Source organism: Megascapheus bottae, chromosome 15 (assembly GCF_031878675.1).
Source record: "Megascapheus bottae isolate mThoBot1 chromosome 15, mThoBot2.hap1, whole genome shotgun sequence".
In the NCBI taxonomy this organism is placed as follows: domain Eukaryota; kingdom Metazoa; phylum Chordata; class Mammalia; order Rodentia; family Geomyidae; genus Megascapheus; species Megascapheus bottae.
In genome coordinates this window covers 35,671,000-35,691,082 of record NC_143523.1, presented here as the reverse complement: position 1 = coordinate 35,691,082, position 20,083 = coordinate 35,671,000, and the positions used below count along the sequence as shown (strand labels likewise).

General features: G+C 40.5%; 1 protein-coding gene across 1 annotated transcript in view; it reads left to right on the top strand.

The window, feature by feature from the left end:
• Positions 1 to 669: 669 nt before the first annotated feature.
• Ipmk (inositol polyphosphate multikinase) overlaps positions 670 to 20,083 on the top strand; it is a 34,821-nt gene continuing 15,407 nt past the window's right edge. The window contains exons 1-3 of the mRNA XM_090346359.1: positions 670 to 865; positions 13,690 to 13,775; positions 16,324 to 16,420. Coding sequence (XP_090202485.1) covers positions 676 to 865; positions 13,690 to 13,775; positions 16,324 to 16,420 — 373 coding nt within the window. The 5' untranslated portion in view covers positions 670 to 675. The remainder of the gene's footprint in view (positions 866 to 13,689; positions 13,776 to 16,323; positions 16,421 to 20,083) is intronic.

The following is a 20,083-nucleotide window of genomic DNA, read 5'->3' as shown; positions in this document are numbered from 1 at the left end:
ACACCTGGGAGCCCCGACGGCTTCAGGGTCGTCCCGTGGGGGCTCAGCGACTGGGAGCAGGCGCGACCTCAGCGGGGACGGCGTGACCTCGCACGTGACCCCCCCCCCCTCCCAGGGCACCAGAGTCGCGGCCCGCTGTCTCCGCTGCGCCTCGCCGAGGGGGGTCCCGTCGGCGGCGTCTGGGCATGCTCAGTGCAGCGGCGGCGGCCGCGGGTCGCGCAGTCGGAAGCTGGCGGCGGTGCAGGCGGCGTTGACGCGCGCGCGGCGGCGGCGGCGGGGACTGGAGGACGGCGGGAGGAGGCGGAGGCGCGGGACCAGGGGGTGGGGCCGCCGCCGTCGCCGTCAGGGCCCCGGGGAGCGTGGGGCGCCGCGGCGGCCGCTGCGCTCGGCGGGCTGGGTGTCCTGGGCGGCCCAGGCGGCTGGGGCAGCGGGAAGTTAGGGTGCGGGGGGCGGACCGCGCTCCGCCGGGAGTGGGGCCGAGCCGCGCCCGCGCCTCCGCGGCGGCATGGGCCCCTTCCCCGGGCCTGAGCGGGCAGTAGCCGCGGGAACCCCCGGGCCTCCTCGCGGCCGAGCCTGAGCGACCCCCGGCGTCTCCGGCACCTCGTCCCTCCACCGGGACCTCGCCCCCCACCCCCACCCCGCTTGCTCGCGAAGCCGCCGCCGGTGTTCTCCGTTATGGCAACGGAGCCGCCATCCCCGCTCCGCCTCGAGGCGCCCGGCCCGCAAGAAATGCGGACCCCTCCGCCCAGCGATGCGGCCCCCGAGGGCGCCCCGCCACCGGCGGCCGGCCGGCTGCGTTTCCTCAACGGCTGCGTGCCCCTCTCGCATCAGGTGGCCGGGCACATGTACGGGAAGGACAAAGTGGGTAAGTGAGGGGGGGCCCGTGGGTCTCCCCGGACGCCCGGAGAACCCCTACCTACCCACCCCCGCCGCCCCGACACCCCCTCCCTTCCCCAAGCCTAGACACGGTGTGTGTGTGTGTGTGTGTGTGTGTGTGTGTGTGTGTGTGTGTGCGCGCGGGGGGAGACCCAGGGGGCTCGCAAAGTGGGGCCACCCCCTCCAGGGTGTGGGACATCAGGCTTTTTGCAGAAGGGGTGGTGGCGGGAGAGACGTGCCTGGTCTCCTCGCCCCCCCGCCCACCGAGGGCGAGTATTGGAGACGGTGTTGTTAATAAATAGATAAATAAGGAACTTGGATTTTTTTTTTTTTACTGGACGGGGAGGGGGAAGTAGGTTCTCCTTGGAGCACACGATTTGTTTATTATAGGCGAGCAGCTCTTGCAAAAGCAAAGGAATGAAATGCAGATGATGGTAATCTAGTTCTCTCAGTTGGGTGCAGCTGCATAGCTGTAGGGGAAGAGAAAAAAAAAAACAAAAAAACATAACTCCCCGAGTAAAACCGGCCTGAAGGTGGGTGGGTGAATGTGGAGGGGACTGTCTTGATTTATCCAGATCTGCCCTTGCCCCTTGAGGTGGTTTCTAGTGTCTCTTTTATTTCTCTGGGAGGCGTGTTTCCAGTGGCAGAACCTTGGATCCCTGGTAAGAAATACTCCCTGCTGGTGTACAGTACACATATAAAGCATTCCTGTTGATTTGTTTACCATTTATTATTGTTCTTGCTCTTGGGACACTTTTTTTTGTCTTATTTACCTTGGTGGTTGTGGTTGTTGGTGGTGGGTTTTCCAGGCAGTCTTACTCTGTAGTCTTAAGCTGGCCTCTCTTATTCGTGATCCTCCTGCTTCAGCTTCAAGAATGCTGGGATTACAAGGGTGAGGGACCACACCCGGTTTCTTCTTCATCCTTGGTGAGACAGTTTCCTGGCCTCTGTAGTACATTTTGTTAGTTTACAATTTTTAAAGCATTCTACAGGGCCTTTGTCAGTTTTGAGAACTGTAATTAGGAACTAGCTTACTCATAATGGTTCCCCGGGCTCTGATTAGACAACCTGATGGTTGATAGGAGAGAAGTGTAGATCTTTGACCCAAAACAACCAATAAGAGATAATATTGTTTTTTTGCTGATGAAGATCATCTAGGTATAGACTGAAATTTTTAGGCAGGCAACTAAGCCTCAAGTCCCATGGGTACTCTGCTAGAATTTGAAACCAAGGGATTTTCCTCTGAGTACTGTTTTTTTCCACCGTGTGTTGTGCTTGCAGTAAGTGCAAGGTTAGGACTCAGACTCAGGAAATGCTGAAAGAGTGTAAATGAACAACCTTTTTTGGTGTAACACACTTAAGGTTCTTAGCAGACATTTCTTTCTATCTGTCATGTATCTGTGAATCATTGTTTTCAGAGTGGTCATGGGGTTAACTGTTAATAGAGGCATTTTCTTATTGATGCTCTTTCATAAACGATAATGATAATGTTCCTGATGATATTCCAGAGGCCTGGAAGAGTTGAGTATCCCCCTAAGGTTCCTAGAAGATAGACTTATTTGCCAAGTGGAATAATCTAAAAATCCACAACATAAAAATAAATCTCCATGATGATTATCACATAAGAGTATAAACAGTGCTTATGAACATGACGTGAGTTGGCCATAGAGCTGCACTCCTGTAATCTTAGCACTCTGGAGGATGAGACAGGAAGATAACAAGTTCCAGGCCTGCTGGGGCTATATAGGGTGACCTTGTGTTGATAATAATAAAACAACAGTGTTAGAGTGACTATATGATCCTATGCAGGATCACATATCAGTATACTGTCAATATTTCAGTATACTTTAAGTGTAACCTCAAACAGTGGCAGAAGTTAATTTGTCTCCACAGTTGCCAAATTAAACGAATAGTTTAGATTTCAGTTTTATTATTACAGTCAGTTTAAAATGAACTTCCAATTTTGTACAGTTCTTTGGACTAAGGATGGTCTTTATGTTACCAGGACACTTTGAACATACTATGAACAAGGTAATATTTGTTGGTTTTAATCCTTATATATTTACATAATTGAACATATTTATATAATTGAATGTATACCACTAGTACCATAAAAAGAGGATGGTAATCTTCCCTATTTATGAATAGGTGGCAGGATCGTCAGTACATTCAAAGTTCAATAATTTACTTATCATCATAAGTCACTTGTAAAGTAGATTGCTTGGATCGGACTTTGGCCTGTTAATGTCAATGATTCTAAGAAAGCTTTAAAAACGTTGTGTGTATTTGTTGTTGCTTTGCTTTTTACTTTTTTGCTACCATTGTTAAGTAATCAAATTTTGTACTTTAAGATTGCTCTTTAAAAAGAGTCATTGGCGTTGTTAGTTTAAAAATAAAATCATGGAACTTGACGGAACAAAGGTGCTCAAAAGAAAAATTCACAACTTGGTGACTGGGCGTTGGTGACTCAGCCTGTAATCCTAGCTGCTCTGGAGGCTGAGATCTGAGGATCAGGGTTCAAAGCCAGCTGGGGCACTAAAGTCCATGAGACCTTTACTTCCTATTACTCACCAGAAAATGGGAAGTGGCTCTGTGGCTCAATTAGTAGAGTGCTAGACTTGTCTAAAGTGCTCAGGGACAATGCCTATGCCCAGAGTTTTAGGCCCATGACTGAAAAAATTTAAAAAAAAAAAAAAGGAAAATTGGTGTATCTAAGTGACAAGACTAGGCTTTAAAAAATTATATCAGTTATATTTTGTTGTCTTCACTGAAATAATAAAGTACATTTATTTATCAGTATTAACGTTTGAATTTAGTTTTTAGTTTTTTCAAAGTGTACAAATGGTTAATGATCTTTTGGAGAAAGAATTCTCGCCTCTCTCTCAGAATCAAATACTGGTACCAATTTTCTTTGCATCTTTAGACTTAGCTCAAATGTGATTTTGTTTTATTTTTTGTGGGTCATGAGGCTTGAACTCTGGGCCTGGACACTGCCCTTGAGCTTTTCAGCTCAAGGCTACTGCCCTGCCCCTGGGCCTGGCCGTTATCCCTGAGCTCTTCAGCTCAAGGATATCACCCTACCTCAAGCCACAGTGCCACTTACAGTTTCCTAGAGGTTAATTGGAGATAAGAGTTTCACATTCTTTAGTGCCCAGGCTGGCTTTGAATCTCCATCCTTACATCTCAGCCTCCTGAGTAGCTAGGATTACAGGTGTGAGTTACCACACCCAGCTTATGATTTTTTTAAATTCAGTTACATATGTCAGCAACATTTTTTTCTTTTTTTAAAAGAATTTATTAACATTGATTTTTACATCATATTTCAAATGACATTTAACAACCAAGTATTCAAGAAGGGAATCTATATATACAATCACTGGCACTTAGATTTTAGAACATAATTAAATTTAGGCTGAGGGTTTGTATTTCATATATACATATTAATCTATGTAATAAAACATTATGTCTATAGAGTCACAAATTTTTATATCTATGTAGTTGTGTTTATATTTCCAGTACCATGTCCATAGCATTGGGTATGCAAATATTGAGTCATCGCTCTTGTACTGTTTGGATCTAATAGCCACATATTAAGGATACCATGTTCCTTTTGTTCCTTTGGTCTTGACCTGTCTCACTCAACATGATTCGCTCTAGATTCATCTACTTCCCTTCAAATGACATTATTTTATCTTGTCTCTTGGCTATGTAGAATTCCATTGTGTATGTGTATATATATGTACATAGCACATTTTCTGTATCTATTCATCTGCAGTAGGGCATCTGGATTGTTTTCATCTCCTGGCTATTGTGAATAGTGCAGAGATGAACATAGCTGAGCAGGTGTCCTTATCATATCTTGGGTCATGATGTTCAGGATAGATACCCAGGAGTGGTATAGCGGGATGGTAGGGAAGGTCAATTTTCCGTTCTTTAAGAAACCTCCAAACTGCTTTCCAGGGTGGCTGAACTTGCTTACAATCCCACCAGCAGTGCAGTAGGGTTTCTTTTTCTCCACAACCCGGCCAGCATCTGTCATTGTCTGAGTTCAAAATCTTGGCCATTCTTGTTAGGGTAACCTGGTATCTCAGGGTTGTTTTTATTTGCATTTCCTTTATGACCATGGATGATGAGCATTTTCTCATATGCTTTTCTACCATTGTAATCTCTTCTTTTGGTAAGTCTCTCTTTAGTTCCCTCGCCCATTTAGTGTTTGGTTTGTTGGGTTTGGGGGGGGATTAGTTTCTTGAGTTCCCTGTAAATACTGGAGACATTAAGCATTTGTCTGATGTATTATTGGTAAATATCTTTTCCCAGTTGGTTGGCTGTCTCTACTTTAGTGGCTATGCTTTTATCTGTGCAGAAACTTTTTATCTTTAGGTAGTCCCGTTTATCAAGTCTCTCTCCAATATGTTGTGACCCTGGGATTCTGTTCAGGAATCTTTTTCCTGTGCCTATGAGTTCCAGTGTCTCTCCAACTCTATCGTGTAGCAGTTTCAAGGTTTCCGGTCTGACATTGAGGTCTTTGATCCATTCTGAGTTTATGCTTGTGCCAGTCCTGGGTTTGAGCTCAGGACCTGAGCACTGTTCTTGGACTTTCTCAAGGCTAGAGGTCTACCTCTTGAGCCTCAGCCACTTCCAGCTTTTTTCTGTGTGGTACTGAGGAATTGAACCCGGGTCTTTGTGCATGCTAGGGAAGCACTCTACCACTAGGTCAAACTCCCGGCCCAGCAACATTTTTTTCAATCTGTATTATATCTGGTAGTAAAAGCCAGTATTTATACTTACCACATGCATAAATCCATTATACCTTGAAAAGGGTTAAGAAGTATGTTTAGTGCACCTAAAGTTAGGCAGCATCATAGCATAGCTAATAGTACACTGTTGCTTTGTGATTGGTGGTCAACTGGGAGTGCAGCTTGTTGCCATTGTCCAACAGGAAATGAATGTCATATTGCATAGTCCTAGAAAGACAGCCCTTGAAGTGCTTTTGCACCAATACTCAGCTTTGGATGGGGGACAATATTGTGGTTTCATCTTGGGTCCTTATGCTTGCTAGGTTGCCATGCTTGCAGACTTTTTTTTTTTTCCCCCAGTCCTAGGCCTTGAACTCAGGGCCTGGGCACTGTCCCTGGACACTTTTTGCTCAAGGCTAGCGCTTTGCCACTTGAGTCAACAGCAGCACTTCCGTTTTTTTCTGTGTATATGGTACCGAGGAATCGAACCCAGGGCTTCATGCATGCTAGGCAAGACTCTACCACTAGGATACACTCCTAGCCCTTGCAGGCCTCTGTTTTTTGCTAGTTATTTTTAAGGTAGAGTCTTACCTCCTGCCTAAGAGGACAGCCATCTACTTTACATTAGTCTTCCAGGGTTGTTAGGATAACAGCCATACACCGCTGCATCCAGCTTTTTCATTAACTTCTACCCAGCCTTGACTCAAACCACAGTCCTTCCAATATCAGCTTCCCAAGTAACTGGGATTATAGACTTGATCTACTGGTACTGGGCTTTTTACTTCTTGTAATGATGTTGCCAGGCACTGGTGGCTCTTGCCTATAATCCTAGCTAGTCTGGAAGCTGAGACCTTAGTTGAAGCCAGATGGGGCAGAAAAGAGACCCTTATCCCCAAGAAATCACCAAAAAACTGGAAGTAGAGCTATTGCTTATGAGCTAGAGTGTCAGCCTTGAGCCTAGTGCCTAGGCCCTGAGTTAAAGCCCCAGGATTGGCACAGATAAGAGGGAAAGAGGAGCTGGGAACATGGCCTAGGGGTAGAGTCCTTGTCTAGCATGCACAAAACCATTGGTTAGATTACTTGGTACCACATACATAGAAAAAGCCGAAAGTGGCACTGTGGCTAAAGTGGTAGAGCACTCACATCGAGACATCGAGGAAAGCCCAAGGACAGTGCTCAGGCAATGAGTTCAAGCCCTGGGAGTGGCACAAAAAAACCAAACAAACCCAATATTGCTGTCTACAAAGTAGATGTATCAAACTTTGCTGAACTCTTCCTCCAGCAATCAGTTTTCTATTTTCTGCACTTTTTTTTTTTCTGTTACAAACCCTATTCAATGTTCTTGAACATTGTCGTATACCTTGTACCTTGTTCAACTGTTTCTTTTCTTTTTGACAGTCCTGGGGCTTGAGCTCAGAGCCAGATCACTGTCCTTGGGCTTCCCCAGTGATGGGGAAGTCCTAGAACTAGTTTTATTTGTTGACCTATTCTTGTTGATATTTACTAGTATAAAATAATGTAAGTTTAAAGAAAAGTTATAAGAACAGTGGAAAGAATTTGCTACCTTTGTTTTATGGTCTCTCTCCCTATGAACATTGTTTCTTCTCAGCTATTTGTTAGTGAGTTGCAGATAACATGCCAATTTGCACAGTAATATTTCCTAAGAATAACATTATCTTCTGTAGCCACAGGGTATTTATTAAATATGGAAACTTCCATCCACCATTGGTAGTGGTATTATAGTTGATATAATTGATATTCTCATTTTGTCATTTGTCCTACTAATCCTCTTTTATTCCTTTCTATTCCTCCCCCTGCCCCCCCCCCCCAGTACAGGGTCCTGTTTAGGATCATCTTTTGCTAGTTACTATTTCTCTTATTCTCCTTCAATTTGTGACATAACCACAACCTTTTAAAAAAAATTATACTGTCATTTTGAAGATTGCAAGCTAGGTATTGTGTAAAATTTTCCTCAGTTTGAATATCTGATATATTTATGATGAGATTCAGATGTTGGAAGTGTATGTGGGGTTTTTTTTGTTTTGTTTTTTTTTACTCTCACATCTAGAGACCCATGGTGTTTGTCTGACATTATTATTGGTTAACTTTGATCATCTGGCTTCTTGGGTTAATGTTAGTTAATCTTATTTCCTTTGCAACTAATAACCACTGTGAGGAGATCATGAACTGCCATCTGTTTGTTTTTTCTCTGAAGCAGTCTTTCTGTGATAGTTACAAACTGATTTTTCCCCCCAATTCTATCACTCCAACAATCAGCATTCTGCTCCGAGCATTCTATTGCTATGCATGTGTGACAAGTTGATCTTTTTTTTTTTTTTTTGGCCAATCCTGGGGCATGAACTCAGGGTCTGAGCACTGCCCTTGGGTTTTCTTCAAGGCTAGCATTCTATGACTTAAGCCACAGCACCACTTCTGATTTTTCTATGTATGTGGTACCCAGGAATTGAACCCCAGTCTTAGTGCATGCTAGGCAAGCACTCTATCACTAGGCCAAACTCCCGGCTCATTGATCTTATTTTTAATGTGTTATATAACCTGTTACACAACTGCTTTCTTTTTTGTTGTTGTTTATAAATTATCCTGAATTTGGTTATTGGGAACAGTTCTGTCACAAATATTGACATTCTATCAATTATTTTCCCTTCCTAGCTCTTGTCTTAGCTATTTTTCCAAAGAGTCCCCATCCATTTTAAAGGGAAATGGTATTTAGGAATTTTTCCTTTTCTTTCCCCCTTTAATACTGAAATTGAACCAAGGACCTTGTGAATGCTGAACAAGTCAGTGGTCTGCAACCGAGCCACATCCCAAGACCCAAACGAATATCTGTGTTCTAGGAGTGGTCATAGCTACTGGCACATCATTGCTCTCCAGACCTTTCCATGGATGCAATTAAGATGAATGTATAAGTGTTTTGAAAATCACATCTGAGTCCTTTCCTTCCTTAATTTTACATTTGTTTTTCCTTCAGCAGTGACAGTTGTGATTTCCAGTGTCACAGTGCATTTATTCTTTTGCTCAGTCTTAACCATCTTTAAGAATTCTTTGCCCATGCTTCTACAGAAAACAAACTTTGATTAAATAATTTAAGATGAAAATAATTTTTTTGTGTGTGTTGGTTTTGGGCTTGAACTCAGGGCCTAGGTAGTGTCCCTGAGCTTTTTTGTTTTTTGTTTTTTTTTCCCCCTACTCAAGGCTAACCCTCTGCTACTTTGAGCCACAGCTTTACTTCCAGTTTCTGGTGGTTATGAGCCTCACAGACTTTGCTGACTGTGCTGTTTTAGAACCAAGATTCTTAGATATCTGCCTCCTGAGTAGCTAGCACTACATTGTGTGCCACCAGTGCCCAGTTGTGAAATTTGTTTTTACTTAAAAGTTTGTGTTAGGAAACTATTTGGAAGTTCTTTTGGATTAGATGTTTTTGTTTGTTTGCTTGTTTTCTTTTTTTTTTTAATATGTGGTAGTTAGGCTCATTTGTTTCTGTGTAAGTTCAGTTCCTTCCGTTTTGTTTTTGTTGTTCACTTGTATATTTGAATATTCAGAATAAATATGCTTCCCAAAAGTCAAACTTTTCAGAAATAATACAATCAAAAGTGTTACTCTCTTACCATCCTACCTCATTTCTCACATTTTTTATGAACACCAATTTTATTGTTTCCTAATTCATCTTTTCTAGATTTCTTATAAGCTAGTCTATATACAAGTTTTAGTTCTCCTTTCTCATACAAAAATCATTATGATATAGTTACTGTTGTATTTTGCTTTTAAAAGTTGACAGTACACTCTAGAAATCAGTTTGTAGAGCTCTCTTCACTCATTCTTCAGAGCTCCCTTGGGCAGATGCACCACAATTTATTCAGTTAATTTCCTGGATTTGCTTTGGGTCTTTTATTTATTTCCATTGTTTATTCTGGCAATAATACCTCACTGTTTTGGTGCTTAGTAGTAAAGTGCCCTATTTTTTTCATCCTGTTTTCCTATTTCAGGATTTTCTTGATTTATTATGGCACTTTACATTTCCACATTTTCTTTTCACTTTCCCTTTAGGAAACAAAAAGACCGAATGAAATTGTGTTTGACATTACTTTCAAGCTATAGGTTGCTTTGGTGAGAATTGATAAGCTTGAGCCTTCTAGAGTCTTTTAATTTCTTCTGGTGATTTGTAGTTTTCAGTGCAGAGGTCTTACACAGAATTTGTCAGACTTTAAGTATAAATGACTTTTAAAGATCCTTGTATTTTGAAAAAAAATTTAAACTTACAAAAATGTTGCTGCACTATGAGTTAACGTTATCAGTCTTCTGCATTTACTAATTGCTGTTAATTTATCACATTTGCTGTATTGTTCCTTGTGAATTATGATTTATAGCGCCATTTAAGAATAAATTGCAGGCATCATGAACCTTTCCTCCAAATTAATGTTTATCTTCTGAAAATAAGATGCTTTTCTTATCTGACAGTGATAAAATGACAGTGATAAAAGTGATATTTCAGTAATTTCCTTCCTTGAAGAGTCTTTAAGAAGTCTGAGAAACAATTGCAGTAATATCGAGGTAGTGTTTTCTCCATCCATCATCAGATATCGAATTTGGCTGTCACGATTCTTAGTTGTCTGTCATTTGCATCATTTGTTTTTCCTGTTAAGTCCCTTCTCACCTCTCTTTCCCCTCCCACTTTTCTCTTCTCCCTCTCTCCCCTACCCTCTTCCCCTCTCCTTCTCCCTGTCCTTGCTGTTTTAAGGTGCTGGGAGCTGAACATAGTGCCTTGAGCATATTAAGTGCATATGTCACCCATACTCCCTTTATTTTTTTGAACAATGATTGTGTGTGTGTGTGTGTGTGTGTGTGTGTGTGTGAGATGGGGCTTGAACTGGCCTGGGCTCTGTCCCTGTCCCTGAGTTCCCTGAGTTCTTCAGCTACAGGCTACTGCCCTACTCCTGGGCCTGGGTATTGTCCCTGAGGTCTTCAGCCCGAGGCTGCCACCCTACCCTTGAACCAAGTCCCACTTCCCTGTTTTCTTGTGATTAATTAGAGATAAGGGTCTCTGGTCCTTTTGTGCCCAGGCTGGCTTTGGACTTTGATCCTCAGATCAGAGCCTCCTGAGTAGCTAGGATTACAGGCATTAGCCACCATGCACCCAGCTACAGTGAAATTTTTGAAGTTAAAACATATGGAATTTTAGAATACCTTTCTAATTACATTTGTCTGATTCTTTCATCATTTTATTTTATTTTATTTATGTTTTGTGGGTTGAACTCTGGGCTTGGTTGCTGTCCCTGAGCTCTTAAGCTCAAGGCTACCACCCTATCCCTGGGCCTGGACATTGTCCTTGGGCTCTTCAGCTCAAGGTAACTGCCCTACTCCTTGAACTCTGGGCCTGGGTGCTGTCCCCGAGCTCTTCAGCTCAAGGCTACCACCCTATCCCTGGGCCTGGACATTGTCCTTGGGCTCTTCAGCTCAAGGCAACTGCCCTTCCCCTTGAGACACAGCCAGACTTCCCATTTTCTAATGCTTAATTGGAGATAAGAGTCTCACGTTCTTTAAGTTCTTTAGAGCCAGAGCTGGCTTTGAACCGAGATCCTCAGATCTCAGCCTCTGAGTAGCTAGGATAACAGGCGTGAGCCACCACGCCCGACACTTTCATCATTTTACATGCAGAAATATTATGTAGTTTTGTTTATTGACTTAGGTTGTATTCTCAAATCATCACAGGACTTGAGTTGTCTGTTACATTATTGTTCATATACTTTGATAATATGATTATGTAATGTTTATCAGGTTTTTTTTTTCTACTATATTCCCCTGCCCCATTGCTGTAAAGTAACTTGGGGATAGTATTTTGGGACAGATATATACCCTGTTCCTCACCAAGGTTTATCTGAAACATCCACTAATGAAATTTGACAGATTGACTTGTTACCCTGAGAGACACAGATATCCTAACTTTGTCATTAATTAGTCAATTGGCATTCTTCATTAAGGAATAGATTCCCTCATTAATTTGTTCTCTGTTATGATGAAGTAGTGAATTTTTCAAACTTAAATGAGTAGATTTTACCCATTATTATTGCTGCTTTCAGTCAGCATTAAGATGGGGTTGACCCAGATTTGCACAGTGGCAGTTTCATCAAGCTGGAAATTAAACCCAGGGCCTATCAAAAAAACACATCCCATGCCCACGCCCATGCCCACGTCCATCACAGGCCATTTCCTTGTTTTCCCTCATTTTCTGTTAGTATCTCCCTTATTCTGCATTGAAAATGCCTCATTTTGAATTTAAAAAAAAATCAATTTGAATATTGTATGAGCCAGTACTAGGGCTTGACCCCAAGGCCTTACCTTTTGTTTACCTTATGCTTGGGGTAGGACTGTTTTGCCAGAGGTTTTTTTTTTTTCAGCGTTCTATTTTATAGTGTTCTAGATCTTCAGTGTGTACCCAGGTCTCAGAGAGGCCATACCAAAGCATGCTTTTTCCTTGATGATTTACTTGGTGACTCATCTAGCCTTCATGGGTTTTCTGTGTTGTCTTGGCCCAGTTGTAATGTCAAGTAGTCCCCTTGTGAGGCTGTCTTAGGAAAGGGGTTCACTTAAGTAAGTGCTGCTTCCTTTGAGGGCTCCAACTCTGTTTCCTGCCTTTAGCTAGTCTTTTTCTGCATAAGACTTCCTTTCCCTCACCCATCACTAAGAGGCCTTTTAAATCAGGACCTGGTGAGGTTTTGTTTGACCTTACCCTTCTTGCTCTTTACTCTCTACCCCTCCAAGGTAGAGGATTATTACTGTTTCTCCTCATTAACAGTAGATCTTTGCCTGGTTCTGAAGAACAGTATGATTTGTTGAGTAGCTTAAGACTTTTTTTTTTTTTTTTTTTGCCAGTCCTGGTCTTGAGCTCAGGGCCTGAGCACTGTCCTTGGACTTTCTCAAGGCTAGAGCTCTACCACTTGAGCCTCAGCACCATTTCCGGCTTTTTTCTATGTATATGGTACCAAGGAATCGAACTTGGGTCTTCATGCATGCTAGGCAAGCACTCTACAACTAGGCCAAACTCCCAGCCCATAGCTTAAGACTTTTAAGGAAGAGTCCTTTTTATTTTTTTCATTGGAGCAGTGGTGCTTTTCTTTCTTAAGGTTTGTACCCTTGAGGATTGTTTCTGATTTTCTGTCTTGCCCCAGAGTTTTTGCTCAAGGCTAGCCACAGCTCTACTTCCAGCAAGTGTCTTCAAGAACTTTACTGCCTGGGCTGATTTTGAACTGAAATCTTCAGATCTTAGCCTCTTAAGTAGCTAGGTTTATAGGCATGAACCACCAGAATTTGGTGTGATATCTCCCCTCTTTATCTTGATAATTTTAGGAATGGGACTGAGCTTTAGCTTTAGTTTCAACATATGAAAATTGAAAATTTATATTCAGGACTGACCATTCATGATTGCAGAGATAGGACCAGTGTTGACACACTTGTGGTGAGTTTAGGAAAACCCTGTGCTTCTCAGTGGGCAGATTGTGAAAGGCTGCTCGTTTCCACACCAGGCTTAGTGCATGCTTCCAGCCTTCATTTCTTTGTGTTCCTTGTACAGTGGCAAAACTGACTCAGGATAATTAGTTTATTAAAAAAACTTTTTAAAACAGAAGACTTGTTTGTAAAGCATTAATAAGCAGGAGTACATATATGGTCCCTGCCAACACATTTTTGTTTTTTCTGTTTATAAAAGTAGAATCCATTTGTGTTACTATTTCTTGCTTAATTATAACTTGACCTCTCCTGCAAAGTCTATTACTGAGGAATTTCCATAAAAATGTACATGTGTGTGGAATTCAGAGTTGAACAGGGCCATGTGAGCCACTGGGAAATAGTAATAGAAGATATAAAACCAAGTGATTTGAAGTTTGTGTTTGGGTGCTTTGTACGTAGCAAATACTGAAATTTATTGGTTGAGTGTTAAAATTTTCTGCAATAAGTAAAAGTATATCCTTAAATACTGCAGTTGACATGTCATTTGAGGAACAGAATTGACTTGTACGTAAGGGTTACTGGAGTGGAAACATGAAGTTCCCATTTCTTTTATTAGGTATACTGCAGCATCCGGATGGCACAGTTTTGAAGCAATTACAGCCACCTCCCAGGGGCCCCAGAGAGTTGGACTTTTATAATATGGTAAGTGAGGTAAGATTTGTCTTGTATACAGAATGTTCTTCAGTTTTCTGATGATGACTCAAAGTAGGAAATACATTTGCTACCATGACCTACTTCACTGAGTATAGTAGAAACAAAAGCTTCGTGACAAAGCACTATTTTTTTTAACTGTATTACTATATGTCATGTTGCATATCTCAAAGACTTACTCTTACTGAGAAAATGGATTTTAGTCAAGGAGTCATGATGCAATTAAAAAAATAAACAATTAGAGTATTTGTAATTCTCAGAAATGCTAAGTTATATAAGTGTTTTTACCACAAAATTTCTTAGTTTTGGTTTTTGGTTTTGCTTTGCCTTTTCCCCTCTTCGTATTGATACCGGGTCCTTGAACTCAGGGATTGGGTGTTGTCCCTTAGCATTTCTGCTCAGTGCTATCGCTCTGCCATTTGAGGCTAATTGGAGAGACCGTTATCTCCTTGATTTTCCTGGGCTGGCTTTGAACTGTGATCTTCAAATCTCAGTCTATTGAGTAGCTAGGATTACAGATGTGAGCCACCAGCACCTGGCTTTTGCATGCTTTTTAAGCATGCTTTTTACGGTAAGCTCTCACTGTAGTATCCTACTCTGGTTTCAAATTCTTTATAACCAGATGGGCCTTAAATTCATAAACTTAAAATCTTCCTGCAAGTCATCCAGTACTGGTAGTAGAGATATGGACTATCATGCTAAATTTAGTCTTGAATGTACTAATCTACAGTTAAGTCTTGAATAAGGAGAGAGAGGAAGTAGATAAACGTAACATCTGATTAACCCAATGATTGATGACTGGGAATAGTTTTTTAGTTTGTCATCCAAAAGGATACCTTCTGTCTCTGAAGTCATATGCTATATCACTGCTTCTTCCTTACCCTGTCAATGACTAATCTGCTTTTGTGAACTTTGCAGTTGGTAGTACTTCCTAGAAACGAATGCACTAGAAGTGTGACCTTTCGTATCTAGCTTATAATTACTGTAATGTTTTAAAGGTCCTGTGTGTGCATCACCCTTCATTTTTATGTCTGAGTGATATGCCACTGTACTTATATGCCACTTGTTCATCTTTTTATCAATGTTTGGATTATTTTGCCTTTTGACTTTTTTTCATAGGAATTCAGTTAACGTTTGTATACATTTTTTTTTTTTTTGCCAGTCCTGGGCTTGAGCTCAGGGCCTGAGCACTGTCCTTGGACATTCTCAAGGCTAGAGCTCTACACTTGCGCCTCAGTACCATTCCGGCTTTTTTGTATGTATGTGGTACTGAGGAATCCAACCCGGGCCTTTGTGCATGCTAGGCAAGCACTCTACCACTAGGCCAAACTCCCGACCCCTGTATACAAATATTTGAATACTTGTTCTTTCTTCTTTGGGTTCATACTTAACAATGGGATTATTGGGTCATTTTGGTAATTCTGTGTTCAAAATTTTGAGAACCTGTCAAGCTATTTCATGTTCTGTGAGTATAGTAATTGCTTGACATTATCATCAACATTTTTCTTTCTTTCTTTTCATTTTCTTTCTTTCTGCCAGTCCTGGAGCTTGAACTCAGGGCCTGGGCACTGTCCTTGAGATTTTTTTTTTTGTGGGTCATGGGACTTGAACCCTCCCTGGGTTCTGTCCTGAGCTCTTCAGCTCCAAGCTACTGCCCTAACCCTGCGCCTGGGTGTTGTCCCTGAACTCTTCTGCTCAGCTCAAGGCTACCACCCTACCCTTGAGCCAAGCCCCACTTCCTGTTTTTTAGAGGTTATTTGGAGATAAGAGTCTCAGGTCCTTTTGTGCTCTGGCTGGTTTTGAACCTTGTTCCTCAAATCTCAGCCTCTGAGTAGCCAGCCCAGTCTGGAGCTTCTTTTGCTAGCCCTTTATCACTTGAGCCCCAGTGCCACTTCTGGCTTTTTTTGTGGATATAGTGCTGAGGAATCAAACCCAGGGCTTCAGGCATGGTAGGCAAGCACTACCACAAAGCCACATCCCCAGTCCTTATTTTGTTTTCTTTAAATAGCATTCCAGTGATTATGGAATGGTATCTCACTGTAAATTGCTTTGATTTACATTTCCCTGATAACTAATGATATTGAGTATCTTTTCAGGTCATTTATCTCCTGCAGAATACTGACTATATAGATCTTTTACTCATTTTTAGTTAAGATGCATTTGGAAATTCTTTCTTCCTCTGGGGCACCTATGAAAGTTTATTGAACTTCCTTTGGCCAGAATTCATTTGCAAGCTATGACTACAAACAAGAATTACTTTGCATTTGCTAATAGTTATCTCCAATGTACATAGTTGTAAAATAGTTCAAGGACAGTGAAAGGGTATAATTAGATAAATAAGAAGAATATGCTCTTAAATAATAATGCATATTTTCCAGTGGAAACAGAGTAATCTTATTTTGTTTACTCCAAAGTCACTTCCAGTTGAAACCCATAGCAGTTAAATTATGATTCAGTAATGTGTTTAATTTGAGAAATATTCAGGACATTACAAAGTATTATAAGTGACTAAGGAACATTCCATTTCTCTTTGTTTCAGGTTTATGCTGCTGATTGTAGTGATGGTGTTCTTGTAGAGCTACGAAAATATTTGCCCAAGTATTATGGTGTCTGGTCACCTCCTACTGCACCAAATGGTAGTATTTTCTTAAAAATACGTCTTTTCATTTTATTCATGAGATTGACTTTTAAAGGCTATATGTAAAGGAAGCAGTATTTTGAAAACACAGAATATATATGCTTTCTGATTTTTCTTTTCAAAACAAAGTTTACATGATTTAAATATTCAAGGGCTTGCTATCAGATATCATCGTCTTTGTTTTTCAGAGCTAAAAAAATTTCTGTTTTTAGCAAACAGGTATACAAGCGGGAGGGATTTCATTGTGAAATGAATAAAATGTATTTCAGTTAGTTCACCCCATCCTTCCTTTACCCCCCCTCCCTTCCTAGTACAATTTCAAGTGGTTTCATACATATAATCTATTTCAAAAGTATTCAGAGATGCTTGGTGCTGGTGGGTCACACCTATAATCTTAGCTACTCAGGAGGTTGAGATCTAGGATCGCAGTTCAAAGCCAGCCCAGGCATAAATGTCCATGAGACTTTTTTTTTTCTTTTTTGCCAGTCTGGGCTTGAGCTCAGGGCCTGAGCACTGTCCTTGGACTTTCTCAAGGCTAGAGTTCTACCATTTGAGCCTCAGCACCACTTCTGGCCTTTTTCTATGTAAGTACTGAGGAATCGAACCTGGGTCTTCAGGCTAGGCAAGCACTCTTCTACTAGGCTAAACTGCTGGCTCCAAGCAGCCTTAATTTATTTTTATTTATTTATTATTGTGATTAATAGAAGGAGTACATTATATTCACCAGATAAAAGGTGCATAACTTCACAAACATTAATACTTTTTCTCATGACATGGTCCCCATTCCCCCCCCCCCCGGCTTATCTTGATTTCCCCCTTCCCTATCCAATTTCAAATAACCAATTAAGCACATATAAAATATATCAGATAACAAGGTGAAATATTGTAACAATATGAGATAACCAAAGGGATAAGTAGCCTTAATTTTTTAATAATTACAGATTTTAGAGATGTTGGTACTATGAGGAAAGGGCCAGGTAAGGAAAATGAGGAAGACAGGAGAAAATTTAAACCAGAAGAAAAAAAGGATGGGAAATAAAAATATACATGACGCAGAGGACTCTACTAGCCAGCAGTCATCTCAAGTGATTTCTTCTTTCCCATTTTATTTGCTCTGGAAGAAGTTAGACAAAACTTACATATCACTTAGTTTTGCCAGCGACTTCATAGAATCAGGACCTGAGCACTATCTTTGGGCTTATTCAAGGCCAGAGCTCTACCACTTAAAACACACCACCACTTAATGGCTTTTTTTAGACCAAGGCATCAAACCCGGTCTTTGTGCATGCTAGGCCAAACATCCGGCCCCTTAATCCATTTACTTCTAAGCAAAGTATAAGATAGCAAACTACTATGCATGTTTAGGTCCAAGGATCATAAAAGCAAATATCTCATTATGTGTTTTACTGTGGTTTGCATTGCTGTATTTTACATAGTATTAATGGCATGCATATTCAGGTTCTTGTGTATTTTGTGCTTTCTTATTTTTGGTTGGGCATTGGAGAGTTTTAATAAAGCTGATGTCGATTTTGTATAATTTAGAGCAGTAAAACAGAAAGCTAACTGTTCAACAAAATCATCATGTAGTAAACAGTGCTTTTGCTTTCAGTTTGTTTTTCAGCTGAGGTCTCTTTAACTTTTGCTAACGCTGCCTCCAAACATGATTCTTATACCTCCACCTCCAAAGTAGCTCGTATTACAAATATGTGGTGCCATACTCATTTTGTTTTCCAGTATATTATCCTAACTTTGGACTGAGCTTGCCTTGAACCTTGATCCTCTTGTATCTTATTCCCTCTTATTTTTTTATAACAGTTATTGAGTTGTAATTTATTATATCATAAACTTGCCCATTTGAAGCATATGATTCAGTGGTTTTTAGTGTATTTACAGAGTTGTACAATCATTACCATTATTTAACTTTAGATCATGACCAGTGGGATTTTTTTTAAAACATTGGTTGGCAATTACCTTTGTAGATGTCAGGCTAGTTATATATAGTAAGTCTCATTACACTTTTGTGTAAGTACATAGAGCTTAGGACATATAACGTCAAAAGCTTTTAGATACTGATCTATAGTTAATTGGAGGTAAGAAAAGTATAACAGCTGGGAATGTGACTTCGTGGTAGAGTGCTTGCCTAGCATGCATGAAGCCCTGGGTTTGATTCCTCAGTACCACATAAACAGAAAAAGCCAAAAGTGGTGCTGTGGCTCAAGTGGTAAAGTGCTAGCCTTGAGGGCTCAGGGATAGTGCCCAGGCCCTGAGTTTAAGCCCCAGGACTGGCAAAACAACACAACTATATAGCATCATAAAGATATGTGCAAATTGACAGTTTTCAAGTGTGTAACGTCCTCTCTGATTGATGGGTATGCTTTTGGATCTGGCTACCTGTACTGAAACAGTCTGCCCCAGGATATCTGTTTCTTCATCTCCTTTCACCCCAAATTTGTGGATTTATGGTCTATAATTAAAATTCTTTCTGCTTTCAATTTCTGTTCTCACACATAGTTGACAATTGTTGTGCAAAGCAAGATTCTCCTTGTTTTTTTCCATCTGTCTTCATAGTGGGGCAGTGATTCTCCAATGGGATTTTTTTTCTAAACAAGGTTCAGAAATGAAGATGGCAGCTAATACTAAATAGATTTTTCTAGATTCTATGAGCAAAAGCTTACTGAAATAGGGGACCTATTTCCATAATTTATGCAGTCATTAATATTCATTAAGAAGAATCTAAGCTTTTTTTTCCGGTTCCCTAAGTGTCCTTGTCTTCCTTTTCAAAAGAATGGCTTGTTATTTCATATTTACTTTTCTGTAAGATATGTGTTAATGCATGTATGTGTGCACATATGTTGCTTAGCTTTTTCATTCAAGGCTCGTGTCCTGCCACTAGCCTGTTCTTTTTCTGGCTAAGTGGAGATAGGAGTTTCATGAACTTACCTGCCTAGGCTAGCTTTAATCTTCAGTCCTCAGATCTTCCCTTCCTGAGTAGCTAGGATTAAAGATAAGATCTGTTAGTGTCCAGCTCTTTAAACATTTTTCTTAATTCAGATGTTTCTGCTTTTCTTCTTTTACCAGGGAATTCTTTACCTCCTTTCTTAGTGTGTCACAGTTATACTCTAGCAGTAGAAATTTGCTGTAGGAATTTTTTTACACTTAACATACTAAAGAACAACATATTAATTATATTTAAGTCATTTAAGCTTTTATGTATTTGATGTGGTAGAAAAAAATTTTCATGCACATTAACTTTGTAATTTTAACACTGTCATCAACAACATGAAAGTAGAAATATTTTAAACATCCTAACAGTATTGTTGGTAAAGCTATTGATGTATCTTAATTATTTTCATGAGTTTCAGCTCAGAAGCATTTTTAGTGAAACTATAGAAATTGTGCATATACTTTTAAATTAATTAATGGCTTTTAATGGTTTACTGGATTAAATCATTGTCCATAATCTGGTGAACTGTTCATTATGATCTCTTGAAATGAACTCATATTTTTGAAGTTACTTTTTACTTACTATAATACCAGTGCTAAGCTTTCCAGACTATCTCTCTAAATCTGAGGTTTACAAATGTCAGACCATATGCCTCTGGAAGATTAGCTTTATAAGAATCAGTTGTCATAAATAATATTTCCAGAGTTTGAAAAGTTT